This window comes from Cynocephalus volans, chromosome 3 (assembly GCF_027409185.1).
Source record: "Cynocephalus volans isolate mCynVol1 chromosome 3, mCynVol1.pri, whole genome shotgun sequence".
Classification (NCBI taxonomy): domain Eukaryota; kingdom Metazoa; phylum Chordata; class Mammalia; order Dermoptera; family Cynocephalidae; genus Cynocephalus; species Cynocephalus volans.
In genome coordinates, this window is record NC_084462.1 from 186,301,952 (window position 1) to 186,325,184 (window position 23,233).

The 23,233-nt window shown below is 40.8% G+C and overlaps 2 gene segments (V, D, J or C); both read right to left on the reverse strand.

The window, feature by feature from the left end:
• LOC134372868 (immunoglobulin heavy variable 4-30-4-like) overlaps positions 1-4,347 on the reverse strand; it is a 50,200-nt gene extending 45,853 nt beyond the window's left edge. The window contains 2 exon segments of the V gene segment in view: positions 3,794-4,216; positions 4,302-4,347. Of these exon segments, the coding sequence occupies positions 3,794-4,216; positions 4,302-4,347 (469 nt within the window).
• A 16,007-nt stretch (positions 4,348-20,354) lies between these two features.
• LOC134372869 (Ig heavy chain V region 3-6-like) lies at positions 20,355-23,018 on the reverse strand. The segment is given in 4 exon segments: positions 20,355-20,472; positions 21,369-21,403; positions 22,575-22,888; positions 22,973-23,018. Coding segments are annotated over 4 exon segments (513 nt in total).
• Positions 23,019-23,233: the final 215 nt, after the last annotated feature.

A 23,233-nucleotide genomic window follows, 5' to 3' on the forward strand; every position in this document is an offset into this window, starting at 1 on the left:
GACAGATCATCTAGGCAAAGAATCAGTAGAGAAACACAAGATCTAAACAAGACTCTAGACCAATTGGAATTGGCAGATATCTACAGAACATTCCACCCAACAACCTCAGAATATTCATTCTTCTCATCAGTACATGGATCATTCTCCAGGATAGATCGCATATTAGGTCACAAATCAAGTCTCAATAAATTCAAAAAAATTGGAATTATCCCATGTATCTTCTCAGACCACAATGGATTAAAACTAGAAATTAATAACAAACAAAACTCTGGAAACTGTACAAACACATGGAAATTAAACAGCATTCTACTTAATGACATATGGGTCCAAGAAGAAATCAAGCAGGAAATCAAAAAGTTTATTGAAACTAATGAAAACAATGATACATCATACCAAAACCTGTGGGATACTGCAAAAGCAGTATTGAGGGGAAAATTAATTGCATTAAATGCTCACTTCAGAAGAATGGAAAGATGGCAAGTGAACAACCTAACACTTCACCTTAAAGAACTAGAAAAACAAGAACAATCCAATCCTAAAGTTAGCAGACGGAAAGAAACCATTAAGATCAGAGCAGAACTGAATGAAATTGAAAACCAAAAAACAATTCAAAAGATCAACGAATCAAAAAGTTGGTTTTTTGAAAAGATAAATAAAATTGACAAACCATTAGCATGGCTAACAAAAAAAAGAAGAGAGAAGACTCAAATAACAAAAATTAGAAATGAAAAAGTTGATATTACAACTGATTCATCTGAAATACAAGGAATCATTCGAGACTACTATAAACAACTATATGCCAACAAATTTGAAAATCTGGAGGAAATGGATAAATTTCTGGACACACACAAGCTCCCAAAACTGAACCGTGAAGACGTAGAAAATTTGAACAGACCAATAACAATAAAGGAGATTGAAGCTGTTATCAGAAGGCTCCCAACAAAGAAAAGCCCAGGACCAGATGGATTCACAGCAGAATTTTACCAAACATTCAAAGAGGAATTGACACCGATTCTTTACAAACTATTCCAAAAGATTGAAACGGACGCAAATCTCCCAAACTCATTCTCTGAAGCAAACATCATCCTGATACCAAAACCAGGTAAAGATATAACCAAAAAAGAAAACTACAGGCCGATATCCTTGATGAATATAGATGCAAAAATCCTCACTAAAATACTAGCAAACAGAATACAGCAACACATACGAAAAATTATTCATCACGATCAAGTGGGATTCATCCCAGGGATGCAAGGTTGGTTCAACATATGCAAATCAATAAATGTGATACACCATATTAATAAACTCAAACACAAGGACCATATGATCATCTCTATAGATGCTGAAAAAGCATTTGATAAAGTTCAGCACTCATTCATGACAAAGACCCTCTATAAGTTAGGTATAGAGGGAAAGTATCTCAACATAATTAAAGCCATATATGACAAACCCACTGCCAATATCATCCTGAATGGGGAAAAGCTGAAAGCTTTTCCTTTAAGAACAGGCACTAGACAAGGATGCCCACTCTCACCACTCCTATTCAACATAGTGTTGGAAGTACTAGACAGAGCAATCAGAGAAGAGAAGGAAATAAAGGGAATCCAGATTGGAAAAGATGAAGTCAAACTGTCCCTGTTTGCAGATGACATGATCCTATATATCGAACAGCCTAAAACCTCTACAAAAAAACTGTTGGAATTGATAAATGATTTCAGCACAGTAGCAGGATACAAAATCAACACACAAAAATCAGTAGCATTTCTTTTCTCCAATAGTGAACATGCAGAAGGAGATATCAAGAAAACCTGCCCATTTACAATAGCCACCAAAAAAATAAAATACTTAGGAATTGAGTTAACCAAGGAGGTGAAAAATCTTTATAATGAGAAATACAAACCACTGCTGAGAGAAATTAAAGAGGATACAAGAAGATGGAAAGATATTCCATGCTCTTGGATTGGAAGAATCAACATAGTGAAAACGTCCATACTACCCAAAGTGATATACAAATTCAATGCAATCCCCATCAAAATTCCAAAGACATTTTTCTCAGAAATGGAAAAAGCTATTCAGACATTTATATGGAACAATAAAAGACCACGAATAGCCAAAGCAATGCTCAGCAAAAAAAATAAAGCTGGAGGCATAACACTACCTGACTTTAAGCTATACTACAAAGCTATAATAACCAAAACAGTATGGTACTGGCATAAAAACAGACACACTGACCAATGGAATAGAATAGAGAATCCAGAAATCAACCCACACACTTACTGCCATCTGATCTTTGACAAAGGCACCAAGCCTATTCACTGGGGAAGGGACTGCCTCTTCAGCAAATGGTGCTGGGATAACTGGATATCGATATGCAGGAGAATTGAACTAGATCCATACCTCTCACCGTATACTAAAATCAACTCAAAATGGATTAAGGATTTAAATATACACCCTGAGACAATAAAACTTCTTAAAGAAAACATAGGAGAAACACTTCAGGAAATAGGACTGGGCACAGACTTCATGAATACGACCCCAAAAGCACGGGCAACCAAAGGAAAAATAAACAAATGGGATTATATCAAACTAAAAAGCTTCTGCACAGCAAAAGAAACAATTAAAAGAGTTAAAAGACAACCAACAGAGTGGGAGAAAATATTTGCAAAATATACATCTCACAAAGGATTAATATCCAGAATATATAAGGAACTCAAACAACTTTACAAGAAGAAAATAAGCAACCCAATTAAAAAATGGGCAAAAGAGCTAAGTAGGCATTTCTCTAAGGAAGATATCCAAATGGCCAACAGACATATGAAAAAATGCTCAACATCACTCAGCATCTGGGAAATGCAAATCAAAACCACATTGAGATACCATCTAACCCCAGTTAGGATGGCCAAAATCCAAAAGACTATGAACGATAAATGCTGGCGAGGCTGCGGAGAAAAAGGAACTCTCATACATTGTTGGTGGGACTGCAAAATGGTGCAGCCTCTATGGAAAATGGTATGGAGGTTCCTTAAACAATTGCAAATAGATCTACCATACGACCCAGCCATCCCACTGTTGGGAATATACCCAGAGGAATGGAAATCATCAAGTCGAAGGTATACCTGTTCCCCAATGTTCATCGCAGCACTCTTTACAATAGCCAAGAGTTGGAACTAGCCCAAATGCCCATCATCAGATGAGTGGATACGGAAAATGTGGTACATCTACACAATGGAATACTACTCAGCTATAAAAACGAATGAAATACTGCCATTTGCAACAACATGGATGGACCTTGAGAGAATTATATTAAGTGAAACAAGTCAGGCACAGAAAGAGAAATACCACATGTTCTCACTTATTGGAGGGAGCTAAAAATTAATATATAAATTCACACACACCCACACACACACAAACCGGGGGGGGGGGAAGAAGATATAACAACCACAATTATTTGAAGTTGATACAACAAGCAAACAGAAAGGACATTGTTGGGGGGGAGGGGGGAGGGAGAAGGGAGGGAGGTTTTGGTGATGGGGAGCATTAATCAGCTACAATGTATATCGACAAAAAAAAAAAAAAAAAAAAAAAAAAATCTGAGAAGAGAATGGTGCCAGTGGATGGAAACATCTTATCTACAAATGAGGAAATTTCTTTAATTCAGTGTTGCCAGCAGGGAGAATGTGAGAAATTCGAATCACAAACAACAGAGCAGGAAATGACCCTGAGGGGCATCTGGGAGTCAGCAGAGCAGAGGAAACCTCAGATCCCAAGATGAACCCCCATCCCCTCTCTGCACCTGCTCCATGGGGCACAGGAGCTGGGTGGGCCTTGAGCGCCCCCTGCAGCCCAGACCCCTCCTGTATCCTGCAGGGAGGTTTGTGTCTGGGCTCACGCTGACTTCCCCTCACTGTGAGTCTCGCACAGTAATACACGCCTGTGTCCTTGTCGGTCACAGAGCTCAGCTGCAGGAAGAACTGGTTCTTGGATGTGTCTATGGTGATGGAGATGCGGCTCTTGAGGGATGGGTTATAAGCTGTGCTTCCAGCAGAATACATGTATCCCATCCACCCAAGGCTTTGCCCTAGGGGCTGGCGGATCCAGCTCCAACCATAATCACTGGTGATTGAGTCACCAGAGACTGTGCAGGTGAGGGAGAGGGTCTGCGAGGGCTTCACCAGTCCTGGGCCTGACTCCTGCAGCTGCGCCTCAGACAGGACACCTGGAGACAAGGGGAATCAGTTCCTGTCAGTCACATGCAGTCACAACTATACCATAGACACATGTCTAACATCTGAGACACTCACCTTGGGGAGCTGTCAGCAGGCAAAGGAGAAGATTCCACAATCTCATCTTCTATTAGGCCTCAACTCTTCCTTCACCAGAGTCCTGAGCCCTGCCTGAGGACAGACCTGTGAGCTTTCACCGCCCAGGTGTCTACATTTACCCTGGAGCCTGAAGGAAAATTTGCATGTGGGAGAGCTCTGTCCTTATAAGTGCTGAGGAACTGAGGTGAGAACCTTCGTATTTTTTGAAGTGGCTTTATGCTCTTTTCTCCTTTAAAATATTTGACATATAATTATGGGATTGAAGAGAAACTAGTGAGTTTGAAACACTCCAAAACATGGTCCCAGCATTCAGAGACCAGATCCGCCTTCATTCAATCCCTGCCTTCTCCTGTGCTATCTTGGACCCAGCCCAAGTCTGCCTCATAATCTCAGGCTCTGGGTCTTGCTTCCACAGTTATGATCACAGCCCAAACCCTGCTTTCTTTCCCTGTACCCTATCAGGTGATGTGGTTCTCATCACCCCTGAGAGGTTCTTATATTGTTACATTGTTGCTGTTCCATGACTTCCGGGCCTGCCTTGTGCTCCATACACCCTGTGATAGAAGACAGCACTTAGAACACACAGAGACTCTGCAAAAAATGGCACCCTGTACAGTGCTCAAGAAACTGATTCTCACTGTTTGGGAAAGTGAAAAAGACTCTTTTAAATGCCCCCCTCCCAAGGTGACTCCTGCTCGTCTAAAGTGTACAAATTTCCATCCACATATTATGAATGTTGATCTTTTATTTAATATTTTAATCTCATCAGAGATCCCAACTTTAAAAACATCAATCCTAATGGCTAACATACAAGCAGTAATCACATCCCTAATATACAACTTTTAGAAACGCGTTTCCCTTTGATGGCTGTGTGTTGCAGCCCACGACAACTGTTCCATGACTGTGGGCACTGCCATCTGTACCGCTGCCCACTATGTAGAAAGAGTCAAGGGCCTGGGATAGATGCTGTGTTTTATCTCCCCCTGTGAGCTTCCTCTTGGTCCCAAGGGCAGTCACATATCTTGGAGTATCAGCCCTTGAAGTGTTTTGAATGAATTTTAAGTCAGGAGATGCTGATGGAAAATCTGAGCCTGATTCTTCAGTTTTTGTTAACTCATGTATTGTGCTGGAGTTTTCCCAAAATGTTAAAAAGACCTGGTAAAAGGCAAAAGAAAACAAATACTCTGAAATGACAAAGCAATCGTGTGAATCAGACTAAGATAGAATGCTGATTGTGGAATTGTCAGAGAAGAAATCTAAAATAACTAGGTATATGTGCAACTACGGTTCAGTTTTTTCCCAGACTTCAGCTAACTCGACAGAGTTCTAATTTCCCGGCTCAGTTTGCACAGGAGAACTGAGCAGGATGCCCTGCCTAGAGGAGCAAACAGCCCAGCATCTCAGTGGGATAAGGTATAATAACAAAGACCTACAGCTTCCTCGTTTCTATTCTAACGTGCTCAGGAGGGAGCCATGGTGAGAAGAGGGGTCTGATTCATAACGTCACTCAGGAACCCAGACTCCCACTGAACCGGTGGGACCAGAGAGCCAGAATCTACAACTTGTGGGCTGACATATAACAGGAAACGGAAGAAGAGGGATAATGAATTTCAGGTGGACTATTTCTTTACTGTTGTAAATAAACTCAAAATGAGATTTCTTTATTAACACGTTTTGAGTGGACAATGCAGTATTGCTACCTGTGGGCGCAGTGTCGTACAGCAGATTCTAGAACGTGTTCATCCTGCACAACTGAAATGTAATACCTGTTGAACTTTAATTTACTAACCAGGCTGTAAGTGTGTGTGTCATATCTGTGCATGTTTGTTTTGGCTTAATTAGTCATTTGGCCCTGACTTACATCAAAAGATCAAAAATGTACATTGTCTATTATTTCAGGATGAAGGGGGACAATAGCTGAGTTTATGTGGGCTGGAGTCTGACAGGTGACGCAGGTGTCACATCTCTCTCTGTCTCTCTGTCTCTCTCTACACAAACACACACACACATCCCCCATCAGTATTTTGAAAATATATGTAGAACTCTGCCTTTAGTTGATGCTGAGCAAGTCCCTGTAACAGACAAAAATGTGAACCGTCACAGTGCTTTCATGAAATAAGCCACAGTTTGTGAGAAGAGTCACACAATGTGCACAATGAGCAGGATGACACGGTGCGTCGTGGAGATTTAGTGTGTCTCACATGTTCCTCTGTTTCATAATTTTCCTGCTAGTTTGATGTACATGCTGGCAACTAAGTTGCAATAGGAGTGTTTCTGGTTGGATTTATTATAAAAATATATTTTAGGAAAAAATATACTAAAACTTCATTAAACAAGCATCTCACAAAGAGAAAAGATATTCAAGAAAATAAATGCTCTCAATGTCAGAAAAGTGGGAAGACATACTAGCAGAGAAAATTGTAAATGTACAGTAAATAAAAGAAATAATATCAGCAACAATGATTATACGAATAATGATAGTAATATTTAGTAGTACCCATATGTTTAATGAACCACTAAGGAAAACTAAAAACAAACAAACAAACAATGGCATTGGAAAGCAGCAGAGTGCTGAAGTAAGGACATAATTTATCTCCTTGATTTAGAAATTATGAAGGAATCACTGTTCTAAGTATCACAAGACTCGGACAGGGCACAAATTTGTAAGTTTTCTCTTTGGAGCTTCCAGTGACACGAGCGTGCACATGCACAGCCAGACAGACACGTGCACACACACGTGCACACACCCACACCCATACACCTCTTTTCCAATGTGCACTTTATCGATGCCGTTGACTCTACTTTTTAATGGTCATCATCTCATGAATCTGCACTTTAGCTGTTCTCCCATCTCTCCCACAGCTTCATAAACCTTGTGGATGGTTCTTCAGCACTTTCCGAGCTGTTCTCATGTACAAATCAGTGAATGTCCTCATTACACATACTGTTCTTTGATGACTGATGAGCCTGTAGACAGCAGCATCACAGCCCGTGCCTGAATGGAGTTCACCAAGCACATACATTCTCCATGAGGCACATCAAAGCCTTCTTGGCACTTGGGAACACTTGACAGCCCTACAAACAGCAAAATTAGACATGAAAGCAACAAGTATGTGAAAATCTGGCACTAAATTGCCCATGCAAAAGACACTTGTTTCACGATGGGAAGTGAGACAAGATGGAAGAGTCTTCCCTGTTGACCTCAGCTGCGGGTGTGCATGCTGTGGCTCCAGTATTTTCCAACCAGTTCAAGCCCACAGATCACCATGAAAGGCAGCCAGTTTAGATTTGGGGATTCAGATCAATGTTAGTGGGTAGGTGGAAGCATGAACATGTAATCTGTGAACACTGAGGTCATCTGTACACACAGTGTCAGGACAGTGTTGCACTAGAAGTCTGAAACAGTGCATATTTCAGTTTTTACCTTATTTATACAATGCTGTTGTAGAACATAAATAATTTGACTTCTCTTTTCATGTATTCAATAAATAAATTGAAGGATCTGCACATGGTTTGGTATCTTCTGAGACTTCCAGGATATTCACCAAGTTTCAGAATTTCAGGCTCACTCTGAAAAATAAGGTGAGACTTATTCTTATAAGTAACCTCCTTGAATAAGAAAAAAAAATCTTAGACCTTGAGTAGTAAAATAATATAATATGTTAAAACAGGATAATTACACAACTTTACTTGAAAATAAGACAAAAACATTAATAAAAGTATATACATCAAAGGGTCTCTAGAAGACTGTCTCGAAAGAGAAAGAAAACCACAGATTTTAACAAGTCCTCCCCAGATCTCCGTGCACCTGCTCATGGAGCTGAGCACTGGACATAGTGGGTCTTGAGTGCCCCCTGCTGCCCAGTCCACACTGTCTTTCTTCAGGGAGGCTCATGTCTGGGCTCACACTGACTCCCCCTCACTGTGTTTCTAGCATAGTAGTCCATGGCCGTGTCCTCAGCTCTCAGGCAATTCAATGTTAAATACACTTGGCTCTTTCGGGTGTCCCTGCTTATGCTGACTTGGGATTTAAGAGCTGGGTATATGCTTCCATTAGTCCATATTGCATCGACCCACACCAGCACCTTTCCTGGAGGCTGGTGGATCCAGGTCACAGCATTGCTGGTTAAAGAGAACCAGAGACAGAGAAGGTGAGGGACAGGGTCTGTGAGGGCTTCATCAGGACCGCTCCTGACTCCTGCAGCTGCACCTGGTACAGGACACCTGTGGACAAGGACCATCAACATCAAACACACAGGAAACCTCATACCCACGTTTCTTTCCTGAAATCGCTGAAACACTCAAAGCAGCGAGTGAACACCAGGCAGAGGAGCAGCCTCAGAAAATCCATGCTCTGATGAAGGGCTCCTGGGAAGGAGGAGACGGGGGCTGCCCACCCCAGGAGTGGGATTTCAGCCTGAGACTGGGGTCTGCTTTGCATAAGGGAGGCCCCAGGAGATATTAGTGGAGGAGCAGAGGGGAGGGTCTCTAGGGTAGACCCGACCCTAGGATAGAGTGCTTGGCCATGGGCTGCTTAGAGGAAAAGTAGACAAACCGTCAGACTGTCCTGCATCTCTGCCTGCTCTTCCTATTTTCAGATAAAATAGAAGGTGGGATGCTGAGTGTGCAGAATGTGGGGTCACAGAACATGAGGGAAAGTTTCATATTAAGTTCTCCCACATTCATCCAGAGGAAGGAGACCAGGATCTAGATATTCCCAGGGCATTTGCTTATTGTGTAAATACATGTGGAGAATTAAGAAAAGGGTTGGGCAGTTCACAGAAGTGTGTTTCTTTTTGGTAATACAGGGTATATTTTTAACTGTTGGTCTAAAGTTTTTCTGATGCTGCACCAACATTTTGTGCCGTTCTACGTGATCATATTTTTGAACTTTTACTGTAATTCTCTTTGCATCCCTCTTAGACCCGATGTGCACCTTTTTCCCAAAGGATCTCTCACAGTGTCTGCGTTTGGGGAAGAATCTCTGTGTCCACTAGTTGCCCCTTTCTCAGCCTGGCTTGAGCTGGCATTGTCATCTTGAAATGTCTAGTGTCAGTGCTGTGTGTGGACAAATGACCCTGATGGTTCAGGGGTGCTCTGTTCCTCCCTTTCTGGGCCCTGCCCCTGCAAGGTCATGTTGTCATCATGAATCGAGTCTTTGTATTTCATGTTGTGTCAGTGCTGGAGAATCCTGTTAAACTCCTCAGCCTTGTTCTACATCAATCACAATAAATAAAGCAGACAGATGTAGGGCAATGCTCAGAGATGAAGGTCATATGTGCACTGAGGACATTCCATCTTGTCCCATCCCTCCTGCCTTGCGTGTATTTTAGCTGTGCTGAACTGAGGACACCCCATCCTGCCCACCCGTGCAGCTCCTGCAGCCCCCCCATTGCACTGCCCCCTGCACAGCTGTGGGAACTGCACTGTTTCTCCAGGATCCCACAAAGCTTGGAGGCTCTACTCAGTCCCAGCACACCTCCTCCTGTTGAATATTCTAAGGTTGAATAAAACGTATATTGTTAATAACCTACGAAGTATTTTTGTTTGCACTTCTGATGAGAATGCTGTTGAAGATGCCAAATTTCTAAACAAAAGTGAATACATACATGGAGTTTAGTACATGAATGTGGGACACATACTGAGAAGATATATGAACAAACTTAAATATATCAAAATAGTCTCTAGTAAAATCCATATATGGATAACTGAAAATGACATCAGCGTCAGCAGCTTAGAACAACTAGAGAGCAATTGAAATTAAAACAGCACAGATATTAAACACAGCCAACATCTGTAAACAGGAGTTGGGTATTCCTGAGAACCCAAAGTAATTTGAGTCTGCTGAGCGTGGAGCATTCCTGTCTGTGTGGGAGAACAAAGAGGCATCAGGGCTTCCTCTGAACAGCTTCTTCTTCTAGAATCTTGAGGTAGACGTGTCATTTGTTTGTGACCTTATTTTTAATACAGGTGTTTGCAACTGTTTAAGTTCTGAGAACCATCTTCAATTTAACCATACATATCGGAAAGCATTGTTTTAATTTTCATTAATCTCAAAGTGTTGTCTTTTTCACATTTGATTTTCCTTTTTTGAATTGGTTACTTTGAAGATATGGATGAATTTTCATTTGCTATCCCTTCCTGTCTTCCTTTCCCTATCTGTTGGAGAAGATATTGTGCATGATTTCTGTCATTTTCAATTGATCACCACTTTTTTTTGCAACCTATCACATGGTATGTCCTGGAGAATATTCTGTGTTCTCTGGAGAAGACTGTACATTCTGCTATTTGTGGATTTAGTGCTCTGTAAATGTCTGTTTGGTCTAGTTTGTTTACAAAATTATTCTACAGCTTATAGTGATGTTTATTTACAAGCTAATATTTACTCTGCTTTTATTTATTTATTTCTTTACTTATTTTTCATTATACATGCTTATGGAGTACAGTTTGCTGTTTCAACATAGGCATACATCGTATAATGGTTTAATCAGAAGGCTTAGTATATCTGTCTCCTAAACATTTATAATTTCTCTGTGGTTATAAAATTCAAGACCCTTCTTTCTGGCTATCTTGAAATATACGACACAGCATTACTAGCTAATGTCACCCTAGGGCACCAAAACTGCTTCTTCCTATCTATATGTAACTTTGTAACATGGTGCAAATCTATCAACCTTTCCATGTTACTACCTCTTACCTCCCTTTCCAAACTGCCTTTTCTGTTCTACTCTCACTGTGCTATTGTCCGTTTCTTTCTCGTTTCCCTATTTTTATTTTATAAATTGATCCATGGTAATTGTGTATAATTATGGAGTACAATACTATAACGGAATACACCGTGTGTAACAGTCATATCAGGGCACTGAGTATATCCACCGCCTCAAACACTTGCCACTTTGTTTTGGGAAAATTCAACATCTTGAGCAGCTGCTCAAGATCACAGTACTTTGCTGCTGACTGTGATCTCCCTACATCACCACGAACTCTCGATCCCCATCTTCCCTTCTCTCTAATATTTGTATCCACTGACAACCCTTTCCTCATCTTCCCCAATCTCGTCCCCCCACCAGTCTGTACTATCCACTATTCTACTCTCTACTTCTATGCGATCAACTTTTTTAGCTTCCACACGTGAGTGAGAACATGTGATATTTCTCTCTGCATGTCTGGCTTATGTCACTCAACATAATTTTTTTCAAGCTCATCCACGTTGCTGCAAATGACAGAATTTCATTCTTTCATATGGGTGAGTATTATTTCATAATGTATGTATATACCACATTATCTTTATCCAATAATCCATGTGAGAACATTTAGGTTGATTCCAATTCTTGGCTATTTAGAATAAAGCTGTGGTAAACATGGGACTGCAAAGGCTTTTTCGACTTGTCAATTTTCATTCCTTTGGACATATACCAAGTAGTGAGATTGGCATATTCTGTGGTAATTCTATCTGTAGTTGTTTGAGAAATCTCCATACTATTTTCTATAGTGGCTGAACCAATTTACACTGACACCGACAATGTATTAGAATTTCCTTCCTCTGCATCCTAACCAGCATTTGTTATTCTCAGTCTTTTGATAATAACAATTCTGCCTAGGGTGAGATAACATCTCATTGCGATTTTGATTTGCATTTCTCTGATGATTAGTGATGTTGAACATTTTTATATGCCTGATAGTCGTCTGCATGTCTTCTTTCAAAAAAAATCTATTCAGTTTCTTTGATTATTATTTAATGAGTTTTTGTTTTTACTGTTCAGATCTTTGAAATTCATTGTATAATCTTCATATCAATCTCTTGTCAGATGCTTAGTTTGGAAATATCCTCTCCAATTCTTCAGGATGTCTCTTCATTCTGCAGATCATTTCCTTTGCTGTTCAGAAGCTTTTTATTTTGGTATGACACCATATTTTACATTTTGCTTTTGTCCCCTGTCCCTCTGAAGTATCATTCATAAAATACTTGCCAAGAACTATGTGCTGAAGTATTTTCTATGTGTTTTCTTCTGGAAGTTTTATAGTTTTACATGTTACATTTAACTTTAAATAGGAATGTAGCAGAATTCCTAGAACTGAAGGATTCATTCAACAAAATAAACAATCAAATAAAGAATAACAAAAAGCACAACCAGGTGTTTAAGTAGCAGGTTAGAGCAAGCAGAAGAAAGAATTTCTGATCTCAAAGATGGCTTTTTTAAACAACCCAGGTGTGAAAAAAAAGATTTTTTAAACATAATGAAAATCTAAGTGATCTATCAGACAAATTTATACACACAAACATCCAAATTGTGTGTGTTCCTGAAGGTAAGGAAAAGAAAAATGTATTGAATACAAAATCAACGAAATAATAACAAAAAAAGTACCATGTATAGGGAGAGACATGGACCTTCAGATTCAGGAAGCTAACAGATCCCCAGACAGATTCAGTCCAAAAAGATGCTCTCTAAGACATATTATGGTCAAGCCGGCAAAGCTCAAAGAAGAGAGAATCCTAAAGGCAGCAAAAGAAAAGTGTCTAGTCATCTATAAAGGAGCGCACATCAGACTGACAGCAAATTCTCAACTGAAAATCGACAGGCCAATAAAAATTGATGACTTATTCTCTCTCTCTCTCTCTCTCTCTCTCTGTATACACACACACACAAACACACACATATACACGTGTGTGTGTGCATATGTATGTTTATATGGCCAGCCAAGTATACTATACCCGACAAGGCTATCCTTCAGAAATGAGGAATCAAAGTGCATTTCTTAGTAAAACAAAACCTGGGAGATCACCACCACAAGACCAGCCATGCAAGAACATCTCAAGGGACTCCTGAATCTGGAATCTGAAAAATGATAATCATGACCATGAATACACAAGAAAGAACAACAAAATCCAGTTTTGAAATAAAATTGTGAACAAAATAATATAAAACTGAAATGAATCCCACCACCTCACAAAAACAACAAACTTTTAAGTTGAATAATAAAAGGGGAAGAAAGAGACAAAACCCAGTTCAAACATCTAAACAAAAATCAATGAAATTACAGGAATAAAAGAACACCTTTCAAAAACAACCATAAATGTAAATGAATTAACTTTCCACTCAAAAGACACCCACCACCTGATTGGATTGAAAAGTTAAACCAAACTACATGCTGTCTCTAAGAGACTCACCTCACCTGTAATGACACACACAGACCAATAGTGAAGGGATGGGAAAAGATATACTACACCAATGGAAACCAAAAGTGAGCAGGAATAGTTATTCATATATTGGATATAGACTTTAAACCAAAAGCCATGAAAAGAGGCAAAGAAGGCCAATACAGAATAATATGAAGGTATCTATCCATCAAGAAGACAAAACATTACAAATATACATGCAACCAATACTGAAGAACCCAGATCTATGAAGCAAATACAATTAGACCTACAGGAAGAGATGGACCCAATACAATAATACTGGGAAACCAGAACACACCCAGCACTGAACAGAACATCTAGGCAAAAAATCAATACAGATACTCAGGATTTAAACCAAACTTTAGAAAACTTGGACCTGGCATATATCTAGAGAACATTTTATCCAACAACTACACAATATGCATTATTCTCATCAGCACATGGAACAGTCTCCAGGATAGACCACACATTAGGTCACAAATCAAGTATCAACATTTTTTTTTTAGAAATATAAATCATTTCAACTATATTTTCGGACAGATGGATTAAAGCCATAAGTCAATAACAAGCACGACAATTATACAAATACATGGAAATTAAACAACATTCTCCAGATCAACCTATGGTTCCAAGAAGAAGCTCAGCAGGAAATCAAGAAATTTCTTGAAACTAATGAAAATACAGGCACATCATAAAGAACATTTGGGATACTACAAAAGCAGTACTGAGGTGAAAGTTCATTTCACTAACCACTTACATCAAAAGTATAGGATTATTTCACATAAGCAACCTAATGTTACATCTCAAAGAAATAGCAGAAGAAGAATAGTTTAATACCAAAAGTTGCAGATGGAAAAAAATAATTAAGATCTGAGCAGAACTAAATGAAGTAGAAATGATACAAAGGATCAATGAACAGAAAGTGGTTTTTGAGAAGATAAACAAAATAGACAAAGCATTATCTAGGTTAATAAACAAATAAACAAACAACAGATAGAAAGTACCAATAACAAAAATCAGAAATGAAAAAGGAGACATTAAAACCAATACCATAGAAATACAAAGAATCATTAGAGAGAATTATAAACAAATATATACCAACAAATTTGAAAACCTGGAGGAAGTGGATTAGTTTCTAGACATATACAAACTGCCAAGACCAAACCAAGAAAAATGCAAAAGTTGAACAGACTGATAACAAGCAATGAGACTGAATCCATAATAGTGATCTTCCAACAAATAAAAGCCCAGGACCAAATGGCTTTACTGCCGAATTGTATCAGACATTTAAAGAGAAATTAATGTCAATTCTCTTCAATATGTTACAAAAAAGAAAATGAAACTGATGTCACTCTCAAACTAATTCTGTGAGGCCAGCATCACCCTGACATCAAAACCAGACAAGGATACAACAAAAAATCCAAACTACAAGCCTATATCTCTGTTGAACACAGATGCAAAAATACTCAACAAAATACTAGCAATCAGAATACAGCAACACATCAGAAAATTAGACAACTCGATCAAGTGGGATTCTTCCTAATTAGGAAAGGATGGTTCAACATAAACCAATCAATAAATTTGAGACATCACATCAAAAAAATCAGGACCAAAAATCAAGTGATTATGTCAATAGATTCAGGAAAAGTGTTGACAAAATTCAACATCCTTTCCTGACAAAGACACTCAGGAAATTAGGTACAGAAGGAAAGTATCTCAGCACAATAAAAGCCACATACTTCAAGCCCACCACCAATATCATCCTGAATGAGGAAAAGTTGAAAGCATTTCCCTTAAGAACAGGAACAAGACAAGAATGCTGACCCCCACCGCTACTATTTAATATTTAGAATTACCAGCCAGAGCAACAGGCAAGAGATTGAAAAAGAACCTACAGATTGAAAAAGAGCAGTCAAACTGTCCATCTTTTCAGAAGACATAATCATGTGTGTGTGTGTGTGTGTGTATATATATATATATATATATACACACACACACACATATATTTATATATATAAACCTACTTGGTACTTTTAGGCGTGGTGAAAGAACATAAAGAATGGCCAGGAAAGCATTCTTTTTAAGTGTGTGTACTAAGAGTTGCAGCCTTGTGTGTGTGAGCCAGTTGTGTATCACTCTCTCAGCCCTTCTTCACATCTGCTCCACACCATTGGCAGTCGCAGTCATTTGAGTGCATATATGCTGTGTGGCCATTGATGACATTGGCCATATACATTTTGGGTGTGCAATGATACATTTTCTTATATGTATACATTGTGAAATGATTAATCAATGTGATGATTATATGTATCACTTCACATAGCTATCATATGTATGTGTGTGTTGAGAACACTTAAGATGTACCCTCAGAATTTATGAAGTACAAAATGCATCATTACTAGGCAGTGTCACAAGGGTATACATCAGATCTCCAGAAATTACTCACCCTGTTTCATAGAAGCTTTGTAAGCTTTTAACAGTGTCCCTCGATTCACACAACTCCAGTTCTCTGAAAACCACCATTTGGCTCTCTGTATCTGACTGCATATATGGGATCTTGGTTCCATTAAGGGTTAACAGCCAGCACAGCCCATTCTCTGACCACTGTGTGACCCTAGCGTCCCCTGGTCTTGTTCACTAAGGTGTTCTGAGGCTGGCGGAGCCATCTGGACTCGCTCTGACATAGGTGTGTGACTTATTATAGGTGAACTGGCATCAGCAGCAACTTGTGCCCCTCAAGAGATGCAGGACTGTCCTGCACTAGTGCCTGAGTTACCTGGTTATACATGCGAAAGACACATGGGCATAGGTAAGGAAGCTTCAGGGAACCAACCTATCACCTGTTGGTGGTTCCACAGATGGATGAATACATGAGATGGGCATTAACAGATTGAGCGAGGTCGATTGCATTGACGGACAAATCTTTATTCAAAATCACAATGGACAGGGGTGTGTCTATGTGAGAAAAGTGGTTCCTATACAAACAAAACGTGTTTGACACAGGACGTAGAGTACAAGGTTACGACACACAGAAAATAGGCTTTGTTTCTTTTTCAGTTAAATTATTTCCAGTCAATGATGTTCAGAATCTTCTGGAAGATCGGTTTATCGTGAATGAAACGTGAGTCTCAGTGAAAAAATGACCCTATCGACAGTTCACATCTCATCTGAAAAAAAAGACATGTCAGTTTCTCCCTCACTAACAGAGTGAGGATGAGAGAAATTCAAAACATAAAGAAAAAGGCATGAAGTGTCGCAGAGGACATCTAAGAAGTTGGAGAGGACAGGAAATCCCTAATTTCTACAGGAGACACTTCACTGTCCTCTGCACCTGCCACTGGCACGAGGCCCCTGAGTTCAGTGTGTCCTGCGCGCCCCCTGGTGGTCAGCGCCCCTGCAGTAGGTTCGTGTCTGGGTTCCCACTGACGTCCCGTCACAGGATTTTTCACACAGTAATACACAGCCGTGTCCTCAGCTCTCACATTTTTCATTTGCAGATGCAGCGTGCTCTTGGCATTTTCTCTGGAGATGGTGAATCGGCCCTTCACGGAGTCCGCATAGTTTGTGCTTCAACCATACCAATCAGTGGGTGAGATCCACTCCAGCCCCTTCCCTGGAGCCTGGCAGGCACAGTGCATGTCGTAGTCAACAAAGGTCAATCCAGAGGCTGCACTGGAGGGTCTCAGGGATGCACCCAGGCTCTACCCAGCCTTCCCCAGACTCCACCAGCTGAACCTCACACTGGAAATCTGCAAACACCGAGACATTCTCTTCAAGAAAAGTCTCACGCACATCTACTGTTTCACTTACATACACTCACATTTTCAATGTCTGTCTTTCTCCATTATATGACCTTTTAATACAGAAATAAGGGAAAGCCAGCTCAGTCCAAACTCCATGATGAGTCATCTATGTTCAGTCCTGCTTACTGTACTGGAGCACCAGGGAATCTGGGGCTGGGGCTGCTCTCCCAGAGCTGCAGGGTCGGGGCTGAGCTGCTTTTCTTCAGCAGAGGGAGGCCCTATCTGCATGTCCTCCTGCTATACAGCAAGCTCTGTGGTGGGAGCCTAGGAAGAGGGCAGAGTCCAGAGCAGATGTGAGCGTCTTGGTGGAGATGGGGACAAAAATTACATTTGTGAAAATATGATTTTTATTATATGCTTGTAACTTGGTAAAAATTTTTAATTCATCTTATGTTATATTTGCTCATAAACACAAAATATTTGATGCAATTCAGAACGCTAATTCTTTATACAGGTGTACAGTTATAAACCGAATCATCAAAGGATTATGCAGTGTATCCAAGTGCTCATGTATGGTCAGAGGGAGCCTCAGTGTCTGGGTCTGTGCTCCACACCACGGATCCAACACCAGGACAGAGCTGGGCCTGCCTACTGACATTTGCCTGGTTAGATTCTCCTTCCTGTAATCACACTTTGTGAATTTGCTGTGTTCTGTCTTTTATTTCCATCATATATAGAGAACCAGAGTTCATGCAAATGCACCTTAAAGAGTCTCTACCATTATATGTTTTAGGATCGTTCTATCTCTCCTCTACTGTAACATACTTTTATCTGCAACAACCCTATGGAATTATAATAGATATAATGCACAGCACATATTTAAAGTGTTTCCTGTGGTTCTTCTGTGATTTCCTCTTCCCATTCCTTCCTTCCTCACTGCCCACGCCCAGGCAACTCATGACCTTCTTTATGTTACTTCTTAGTAGTTTCTCTCTCCTAGAATTTAAGTAAATGGAACTTGGAGTAAGGACTTTCATTGTTTATCATATTTCTCTGAGATCATTATGGGAAATGCAATCTTGTTCTTGTGTGAATCAGGCACTCATGAGTTTTAACACTGAGTGGGATCACAATGTGTGAAAGTCCCCCCTTTTTTCAGTTTACCAGTTGATGGGAATTTGGATTGTGTCATTTCTGGATATCATTACTTAAGCCGCTACAAATGCAAATGTAGAGATAAAGTACTTTTTCTTATTCTTTCAACAAACACAACAAAAATAGGAAGTCCATGATATAAGTGGCAAATTAGCACGTTTTCTTAAACAAATCAAATAGTAAAGTTAACAAGACAAACAGCAAACCTGAAATCTGGAGAAAGTAGTTTTCAGGCAAAACAGGACCAAAACTTAGCTCACCTGGGTCAGAGATCACTAGATGGCAGACACACTAGAATAAAGATGAAATTAGAAATATTTCATGAATTTCCAAATGTCCAGTGTGCTAAAGCATCAGAGTGTGAATCTGGCAGGATGCACATACCTGCAGGGTCCTAACTTCTTTCTGGCTTCTCCAGGGTTGGGGAGAATCACTCAGCTCCGGCCTCCTGGGCTGGTGCTCAAGGGAGAGAGGAGCAGCCCCCCTGCCTAGTGCTCCAGCAGCTCCCCCAGATCCTCCACACGACAAGTTATCAATGTGCACGGGAGGCAGCAAAGCCAATATTTATGCTTTATATTTTGAGAAACTGCTGAACCATTTTTTGAAATGGATATAAAATTGTACGTTCTCACCAGCATTTGATGAACAAACCAATTTGTCCACATCCTCATCAATATCTCTTATTACTCTTCACTTTTATCATGTTCATACAACGTGGCACAAAACAGAAACTTAAAACATAAAAGAACCTAAATACTGAACACTGCATGTTACTAATTCCACTTATGAAAATTATCCAGAATAGGCCTGCATGGAGACAGAAATTAGGTTAGTGGTCCTGGACCTGGATAAGGAGGAGGAAGGGAGGACTGGAAAGTGACACTGAAGAGACGTGTTCCTTTTTGGTTATTCAAATAATCTAAACTTAAATTCTGTTGGTGGTTGCAGAAATTTTGTTAATTATTTTGTGAGTACCGTATACTGAAGTCTTCTAAACTGCACACTTTCATAGGTAGCTTTTATCACAAGTAAAATATATTTCAATAAGTTTAAAAATCTATCCATCATTTTCAAATATTAATACAGTTATACAATTTTATACAGTTTATAACCCCCATGAAATGTACTTTTCTGAAATAAACAGCAAACATATTGTGATGTCAGTAATTTAAAGGATATGAGAGCATGAGAAACTGTGTGGTATTTTGATATAGTCCAGTTCGTTTATTTTCTCTTTTGCTGTTTGCGTTTTCTGGCTCATGTTCATAGTCTGTGCACACACTTAGTTCCTGAATTGTTTCACCTACATTTTGTCTTAGTGTTATTTAAGTCTCAGGTCATATAATTGTCTTTAATTCACTTTGAGTTGATTTTAGTATATGGTGTGAGGTAAATACCTGGTTTCATTGTTCTGCTTATGGACATCCAGTTTTCCCTGCATCACTTGTTGAGAGGAAGTCTTGTCCGCAATGTAGATTTTTGTTGCCTTTGTCCAATATCAGATGGCTGTGAGCCTGAGGGGTGATTTCTGTATTCTCAATTCTGCTCAACTGGTCTGTCTATAGTCAGTACTAATAGTGTCTACAGTCAGTAACAATACATTTCAAAATAGCAAGGAGAGTAAGTTTCAACTGTCTTCCCTCAAAAATTATAATGTGATGTGATGGATATATTGACCTTGTTCCAGTTGTCGAGAAGACAAAACATCACTAAAGCCAAAATGTCTCATTAGATTAGTTCTACTATGTTTCCATTTGTATTGTCAGGGCTAGTGCTCAGACCCTTCAAACCCATTGTACAAACTGGGTGACAAACCCCTCACATGCCAGGCTGGGTCACCAGACACTTCACACACAGGTCCACGCTACATAATTGGAAAAGATCCTGGTACCATTGGCAGATGACATGAGCTCCATCTTCAGCGACAGCAGCAGCATCTTACATGTTCGGCAGATTTCAGGTCGAGGAGGTGGTGGTGGCAGTGGCCTTGCGGAGGGTCCCGGTGGCACTGGTAGCAACAGCTTGGTCAACACCCTCCAGCAGCAGTGGAGGCTTCCCCACGGACACGGTGCACCTCCCAGGGGTGGGGGGAGCACCGTGGGTCAGAGCCACTCATCCTTTATACTTCAGTCCATAACCCAGGTCACCTGGGTGCACGTGCGCAATTACATTAGACAGTAACCAAGGAACACCTGGGCGCACGTGCATATTTACATCAAATGCTCAGCAATATTTTGAACATCTGAGGGGTCCTGACCATTTTCCTGTATTTTCCCAACAGATCTAATTATTCCACATTATATACATTTATCAAAACATCATTATGTTCCTCATAAATGAATACAATTATGATTTATCACATAAGGTGATATTAATAAATAGAGAAGGAGATATAGCCTCTCTCAGACCACAAAGTGGTAAAGGATCAAGACGTCCCTCAGAAATCACGAATGAGCTGAGGACAGCGGCCAGCACAGCTCCTATTCGACACCTTCAATGTGACAAGTGGAAGTAAACAAGCAGCAACCAGAAGGAAACACCAACACAGCCCTTTTCTCCAGGTGTGACACGAGGAGTTCTGGGTTCAGGTCTCACACATAAGAAGCTTGAACGTCATCACTCCCATCCAGACAAAAGTAAAAACTCTGAACAAAATTAAAATTGGTGACAATTCTTGAATCTGTAATGAAGTCACAGCGTGAACTGCTGTCCCTAAAACTGAAGATGCAGCCAGGAAGACACAGAGGGTCATAACCTGTCTGATTAGAAACTCATGAGCAGAAACCTCCATGGGACCCAGGACTGGGGGAGAAAAACCAGAGCTGCAGCTGAAGAATTGCTGAAGACTCAGAGCTGGGAAGTCTGAGAGTTGGGTGCAGCCCAGTGCAATGGTCTCAGGGATCCCCAAACTTTAAACTCTACCTCAGGGGCCCACTCTATTCTCCAAGGAAATATTGGAAAAGAATCCACATGTTCAGAGCAGAGAAAGGGAGGAAGGAGCCGTTCTGAAATACCCCAGAGCATGACCTTCTCTATAAGACGTCTTGACCTTAGGAGAAGCGAGTTTAGCTGATCCTAATGGATTGCAGATTCATCAGAGCATCATTGACCTGAGAGAAGAGAAAAAATGAGTCCCCTCCCCCTCCCGCAAGAGACTTGCAGTGTCCCCTAAAGGAGGTTAAAGGGAGAAGCACTTGGGAAGGTCACACCCAGGACACAGCTCACTACAGGACAGAACTCATCCTAGGACTGTGCACTGCTTCCCTACCCCACACCTTACCCACATCCACAGGGCTCCTGTATCATTACAGAGAAAAACTAAAACATAAAATGCACCTTAGACACGATTTAAGAAGTGTCCATGAAAATGTAGTCCACAGAGGAGACAAAAACAAAGACATCAGGGGACATTTTATTGGGTCAGTTGCTCATCTTGTCATCTTATCCTGTCTTGTCTTTGAGAGACTCAGTCCAAAATTCAGCCCAGCGGGACTCTGTTGGTTTTTAGCTTTGTGCTTGTCACCATGAATCCTCCACATGGACATAGAAGAGCTGTGTGTGGCCCTCAGGCATCTGCTTCTCCATCCAGGACACTGAGGAATGGACAGAGAGTGGGACAAATCCTCAACATCAATGTCCACGGTGTGGATGAGGATCCAGAGGCTAAACTGCCCCATTGAGGATAGAGACGCCGTGGGCAGGGGTCCTGTAGGATGATAGTAACCACGTGGGTGTAGCTGCACTTTATTTAGGGAAAAATGCTGATTTAGGGACAGGGTGCTCCTGGACAGATGTAATGTTTGGGGAAAATAATAATAGATCATAATGATTTGTGTGTCAGGAAAAAGACAGGTCAAGAAAAACTCAAGGAGGAAAAGCCCTCAGTGAAAAGAACCTTCTCATCTGCACATGAGGAAAGTTCCTTCAGTCTGTGTTGCCTGCAGTGAGAATGTGAGAAATTAGAGTCACAAAGAATAAAGGACATGATCCTCAGGGGCATCTGGGAGTCAGCAGAGCAGAGGAAACCTCAGATCCCAAGAGGAACCCCCATCCCCTCTCTGCACCTGCTCCATGGGGCACAGGAGCTGGGTGGGCCTTGAGTGCCCCCTGCAGCCCAGACCCCTCCTGTATCCTGCAGGGAGGTTTGTGTCTGGGCTCACGCTGACTTCCTGTCACTGTGTCTCTCGCACAGTAATACACGCCTGTGTCCTCGGTGGTCACAGAGCTCAGCTGCAGGAAGAACTGGTTCTTGGACGTGTCTCTGGTGATGGAGGTGCGGCTCTTGATGGACGGGTTATAACCGGTGCTTCCTTCATAACTAATGTATCCCATCCACTCAAGCCCCTTCCCTGAGAGCTGGCGGATCCAGCTCCAGTAGTAACCACTGGTTGTGATGGAGTAACCAGAGACGGTGCAGGTGAGGGAGAGGGTCTGCGAGGGCTTCACCAGTCCTGGGCCCGACTCCTGCAGCTGCACCTCGGACAGGACACCTGGAGACAAGGAGAATCAGATCCTGTCAGCCACATTCACTCACAAATATACCATAACCCATGTGTGACATCTGAGACACTCACCACTGGGAGCTGTCACAAGGCAAAGGAGAAGACCCCACAGTTTCATCTTCAATTTGATCTCAACTCTGCCTTCCCCAGAGACCTGAGCCCTGTTTGAGGAGAGACCTGTGAGCTTCCACCACCCGTGTCCACATTTACCCTGGAGCTTGAATGAAAATTTGCATGTGGGGGAGCTCTGTCCTTATAAGTGGTGAGGAAGTGAGGTGAGAACCATTGTATTTTTTGAAATGCTCATATGTTTTTTTTTTTCTTGAAATTATG